Consider the following 6,240-nt stretch of genomic DNA (forward strand, 5'->3'; position numbering starts at 1 on the left):
AACCCACCAGTTACTATTCACTTGAGAAGTCTCAAGATTGTCTGAATTTCCCCATTTTTGTTATTGAAGCTACAACGTTGAGTTACAGTACTTAAACAGGGGAAATTTAGCAATGCAATAAACCTGGCTGTCTAACCCCACTTTGAAGTAATGCTGGTGGGTCTAAAATCCAGATCTACGTGTTAATCTCTAGTTTTGCCTTCAAACGGAATTCAGTGACAAAGAGCTTGGAAAGATTTTGCATCTATTCAAGAGGCACAAAATCTTTAATTTTCTGAGGAGTAAAAACTCCCCAAGAAACTTCATATAGCTTCTTAGGTTTTGCTTAGCATACGTGATAAAACATTGATTGTCGCAGTTTGGTGACCCATGAAATTTGGGGGTTAGTTTTCTCTTCAGACCAGAGCATATAATTATGCAAATAAAGAGCTGTCACTGATCTAGTGAAATACTCACAAGCACATGCAATCCCAAATGGAACAGAAAAGTGAAAATTTGTGGCATTGCGATGGTACCACGATAAATGCCATCTCCTGCAAAGTTTCTCGAGTTCATCTCTTCACGCTTTGTCGACTATCAACATAATTTACAACATAATTTATAACAAATGTTATATATATGTGTGTTTCAGATGCATGCCAGTTTTAAATGTACACTGCATAGTTCTTGGAAGGCTATTTTAATTTGGCAGCTAGAAAACAGTGCATTGCAGAACTATCTTGGCTATGGCAGCTTCCATTTGTAGGTTGGAGGGAAATTCTTAGAGAGACCAAAGCAGATGTTTCGCAGGGATCGTCTGGAAGCCCCATATTCCCCTTAATCAAGACCAAGGGGATAAATCTAAACTGCTGTCTAGATCCAAGGTGCTGAGTAGCAGATAAACAGCGGAAGCTCCATCCACATGGAGTGCTGCATTTCATACGAAAAGTTTTTCCCCGCCCCAACTTCAAATGCTCGCGCAGAGTCAGCTGGATTGTGTGACCAGGCACATCGCACGTCGGAGCACAGGGTAATAGCAGGGCCTCTTTCTCTTTCCCAGTACAGCCGTGCTAAATTTCCCCATCGGATGTAAGATCTGGGTGAGAAGTGGGGATCTCAGACTTCTGATAGCCTTAGATCCAGGGCTCAGTTGTGACGAAATAATAAGACCCCTTTGCATCCAACCTTGCTCTTACATCTTTTTGGCATTTGGGTCTCCCGGTCCCAAAGTTACCAGTCCTCAGTCTGTCGAATAATGTCAGATGTCATGGAGCTTCCCAGTGATGAAATCTGAGAAGGCTCATGTCAGACCTCTGACTGCTAAAGACATCACTACATGAAAGATCAGTGGTGTGAAACTTTAAAAACATCGATCCAAATGAATCAATTAAATCAACATTCATCCCTCCTAAGTGCGGTTTAAGACTATCATTGTTACCTTTTTACACTACACAGATTTGGAGATAAACGCTGGAATGCTTTGATGGTTTCATCTCGCCTAGAAACACTGTTAATCGACTTTGTGTTATTTTCCCCCTTTCAACAGCTTACCTCCCCGCGTACATTCTTCACATATAGGACAGTCCAAGACTGCTTCTTCCAATCTAACACTGGATAACAAAGCTGATTCTGTAGCGAGGAGGGGGTGAAGCTTTGTTAGGTGTTGATTAAAACTCTTTTTTTCCCCTAGCCTCAAACTGGTCTTTCTTTTCTTTTCTTTTCTTTTTTTCTTTTTTTTTTTTTTTGAAAGAGAGATTAATGGAATATCAGTTAAAAGGAAGAGGAACAATTCAAGAGACTCCCACTTAGTCACTCTAGTACGAGGAAGGCAGAAATCCGCATTCAAATGGAGAGAGGCTGAGGGTGGTGGGGCTGAAATACACTTTGGTGGCATAACAGGTCTCTTTCAGCTTTCTCCCCGTTTCCACGATGGGAAATTTTCACTAGATGCAATGGGTGGATCCAGGCGGCTTCACCTACTGCAAAGCCCAGGTGTGTGGTATAACACAAACCAGGCAAGCCACGGGAACGGGCATCATTAATGGGAATCCCTTTAGCTGGGCCGTGGGAGCAAAGGCAGGTGAACAGGCTTGTGCCCTCACAGAAATCGTGAGCCTCCAACTCGTGGGGCTGCTTTCTAACCGAGAAAGCAGAGAGGAACTTCCTCTCTCCAAGATCTCTGTTGACTCCGGGGTCCAGGCGGCTTTGATACAATAATAAGACATTAATTAGCCTCTGATTATTCGTCCCTTATTCCCAAATATCCTTTACTGTAAGGATCAAGCCAAACAAAGCAAGAAGGGAATGAGGGGTTGTTGTTTTTTTTTTTTACACTTACTCGTTTTAGGGATGGGGGAGGAGAGAAGGGCATTGCGTTTCCATTTATTAGTTGCTAATATATTTGCCAACTTGCAGATTGCTCCAGAGGAAAAAAAAAGGATCACCCACTTCCATTAGAAAAAAAAAATCTAATCCGAGAGAGGCTATTATTTACGCAAACTCTCTTTGCATAGTGATAGGTAAAGCGAGTTCAGAGCAGGCAAGGGGGGCTGGTGTTCGGCCATACACAATTATCGACAGAGTCAGAGTTTCAGCTGCTCGATTTATACTCTGGATTCCCTTGGTGCACCATTCGGGGTATATGTCTAGTTCCCTCTGAAGGAAGCCTACCGGACAAAGAGCTCCATGCCAGGGTGTCTCCGCGGAAAGAACCACCACGGCACTTTAGAAGAGAGAGAAAAAAAAAGAGCATCTTTATTTTTGTTCTAAGTGTAAACAGAAATATACAGTCCATAAGAACTCCCTGTGCTTTGCAGCTCTTTACAGAAGCAATAAAACAAGCCGGGCCAGGGCACCAGAAAGGGACTTGAAAAAGGGCAAATCTTACCGTACAAATCTTTTTTTTTTTTTTTTTTACAGTGCTTTTTTTCGTGAAAACATAAAAAAATAGATCGATCTGGTGATATTTGGCACCTTGGCGACCCCCGAAGCGCTCCCGGAGCGGAAAGCGTGTCAGTTTCAGGACCTCTCCTTCCCGCCCCGCACCCCCTTCCCCAAGCACAGAGCTCAAATGTGACATGCAAAGCCAGCAGTGCAAACCCGTGTGGAGGGGACACAGCACAGATATTTGGGCAGGTGGCAGGCCAGCCCCGAGCGGACAGGAGGCCAGGACCACCAACTCCTTGGCGACGAAGGCAGGGAGCAGCATTAGAGCTGCACGACCACCCCCGGCTCAACAGGTGGAGGAGCCCGGTCAGTTGCAGGCGGGGATCCCGGCTGGGGAAGCTCTGGAGCCCGCAGTGCCCCCTCCTCCCCGAGCTGAGGTCTACCCCAGGGATCACATGTGTAAAGGGCCACTTAGAAGAGGGAGAGATGAGGACCCAGGCAGCCAGGGGTGGGGAGGAGCCGGCAGAGCGCTCGCGGGCAACTTTACAGTGATTGACTCTTGTTACAAGCAAAGGTTGGGGAGGAAAAATAGAAGAGGTGCTGAGAGGACTGCAGGTCCCCTGCAAGGGCTGGTGCATGTCCTCGGCGTGTCCCAGCTGCTTTGGCAGGGGACCAGGTCGCGGGGAAAATGGAAAGACCCGCAAGGATCTCTCCTGCCACTGCGGAGGGCTCGGGCTCGGCGACCGCTGCGGTTGCTCCGGCCAAAACTCACCCAAAGCCACAGTGAACACTTAAACAAATAAAAAGAGAAAAAAAGTAAACCCACTTTGTATTGTGACAGCAACGCCCTCCCCTCCGGGCTGAATTCCTCCCTGCAGCTCTGCAATGGGAAAGATTACATTTGAAACCCATGTGGCAGATGCTGACTTCCCTGGGTTTGAAGACACACGGCAGTGGGGTGAAATACCGTTTTGATTTTGGTCTCCTTTCGCCTCCTGCTCTAACAGCATCAGAGGCGAGGCAGCCACGGGCACTGAAGAAAAGATCACTTCAATTTAGCATCATCAAAACTCTAAGAACTAATTAGTGTCCTTGCACGCCACACACGGTATCAGGCACGTATTGTTGCTTATCAGACATTAGCAGTTAAAAGTTGCTGACATCAGCTCCTATTACTAAAAACACTTCCCTCTGAGGTCTGGAATTTCAATGATTTTCTGAGGATTTCAGTCCTGTGGAACTGGCTGTACACTTCAGGATGAGCATATAAGGCAGGAACTTTCTTCCTCCTCTTCCTTTTTTTTTTTTTTTTTTTTTTGCAAACGCTTGAAAGAAAGGGATACCAGATGGATTTTAGGCCTGGTTGCATTTAAAAGCGGGAGAATTACAGGAGAACGAGGCATTAAAACCTTTAAAAAAATCGAATATGAAAACTGAAGCATCTCTAAATTAAAAATAATCAGCAGAAATCATTAACTCGTGACTTGTTTTTTTTTTGCTATCCGGTTTCACAGTGCGGTCCAGACCGTTGCTGAATTGGCAAAATAATAATAATAAAAAGCCACTGGCATTTTAAGGTAGGACTTTCATAAGCAAGTGGAGATCTACAAAGAAGGCCACTGATCCAGGAAAAGAAACAATTTATACAAAGGGACTTTCCCATACATTTGGGCCAACGGGGCTCTTCTGATCAGCGGCACAGGAAGAAAGCTGTTACCGCTTGGTCCTAGAGAAGGAAAAGGTGACGGCGTGTACAGTTTCTTATCGTTCAAAATGTCAAAATCGTCTCTCTCTCTAATTGACACGCTGCTTTGTCAAAATAGGCATTCTGTTAGAATAAAAGTAAAAAAAAATTAAGATCAAGCTAGCAACCGAGTTCTGCAAGTCAATTTTAAAATGCAGGTTTTTACTCCGTGTTACAACTGCTCCTAAATCAAGCAGCAGTTTGCCATTTCAAACGGATCGGGGGTTGCAAACTCCCTCTGAAAATGGGCACGTTAACGGCCCCAAGCCAAAGATTTGAGCAGAAACAGCATTGGAAGGGGCTGCTTTAAAAGTAGTCCTTCTCTTTTGTAACGTGCAGATTTATTGGCAACCTGATTTTAAATTCAGAGACGTTCCTCCACAGAAATAGCTGTTCATTAATTTAATATTTCATAGGAGCTACTTTATGCAGAGTCTCTCCCCTGGTGTCAGAAGGAGAAGGGGAAAAAAGAGATTGTTAGAGGTACAGAGAACAATATATCTTTAAATTCCAGAGGCTACTTCATCATCTTTGTGCTGTGTTTTCCCCCCTCTTTTTTCATTTCAATCGAGTCACTGTGGCTTTAAAAATAAACCCTATAAAAGCACAAACAAGAGCATTATTTTGTTAAAAACGTGTCTTAAGCCTTTTTAAAAAGGCTACAGACTATTTTAGGGGCGGGGAGGAAAGAGGAAAAGAATGGGAGAGGGGGAAAATCTACCTGGATAAATCATTTAAAAGCAATCATTATTGGTTGGGGTTTTTTTTTTTAAACGCATAAAGCCCCAAGTTTGCTCCTGTCCAAATCATCATAAAAAAAAGAAGTAGTGACCCCCTGGAAGGAAGCAGCCAAAATCCTACAGGCGATAGGACCACGAAGAAGCTGTTAAACTCTGGCATCAGCTCGGTGCAGGGCTATGTCAGGGCAATTAGAGCTGCACCATGCTGCACTGTGCAGTACTGCTGTCAGCCTTAATCTGCGCACTGATGGGCAGCACGAAATCCAAGCTACAGCCCACAGGAAGCACAACCAGTGAACCCATATTGCTTTGACAGTTGCACTCATCTAGAAATAATGCAAAACGCTATTTAGATGTATACATCACGACCCTGTGCTCTAGGAAGAAAACAATCTAATGAGGGGCTGGGAGACTGCTTGCAGAAGACAAGACAGCGACAAGATGCCTTTTGCCTCTTAAAACTCTTCGTATCTGATTCTGTTGGAGCGCCGGGTCGGGGCCGGCTTCACCGAGCTGGTCTTGGCTTCTATTGCTTCACTGAAGAACTTGAAAATAGATGGAAAACTCTTCCAGGACGTGAGCTCGTGCCTCTCCGTACCTGCAAGACACAAAGAGCACAGTTTCATTCACTGGGGGCAGTTGTGTGCTCAGCTGGTCCAGGGTTCAGCCCAGCACGGGGAAGGTGAGCCCTTAGCAAGCAGCACTGGCACTGCTTATGCCAGCACCAAGTGTCACCATTCAGAAGCCCCCTGGTGGTCATTGGAGGAGGGGGGGGGGAAGGGTTCTCAGCTGAAGTCCAGGAGGGACATTTAGTTACAACGTGCAACTAAAATGTAACTGCCATTTAGTTAAAAATATAATAAATCAGTGTTTCTTAACCAGTGGGATGCG

General features: G+C 45.0%; 1 protein-coding gene across 1 annotated transcript in view; it reads right to left on the bottom strand.

Annotated features, from left to right (window-relative positions):
• Nucleotides 1–2,363: 2,363 nt before the first annotated feature.
• Nucleotides 2,364–6,240, bottom strand: part of LOC102387697 (protein FAM172A) — a 194,306-nt gene continuing 190,429 nt past the window's right edge. The window contains exon 5 of the mRNA XM_006026799.3: nucleotides 2,364–5,947. Within this exon, the coding sequence (XP_006026861.1) occupies nucleotides 5,805–5,947 (143 nt within the window). The 3' untranslated portion in view covers nucleotides 2,364–5,804. The remainder of the gene's footprint in view (nucleotides 5,948–6,240) is intronic.

This window comes from Alligator sinensis, unplaced genomic scaffold (genome assembly GCF_000455745.1).
Source record: "Alligator sinensis unplaced genomic scaffold, ASM45574v1 scaffold545_1, whole genome shotgun sequence".
Taxonomy (NCBI): Eukaryota; Metazoa; Chordata; order Crocodylia; family Alligatoridae; genus Alligator; species Alligator sinensis.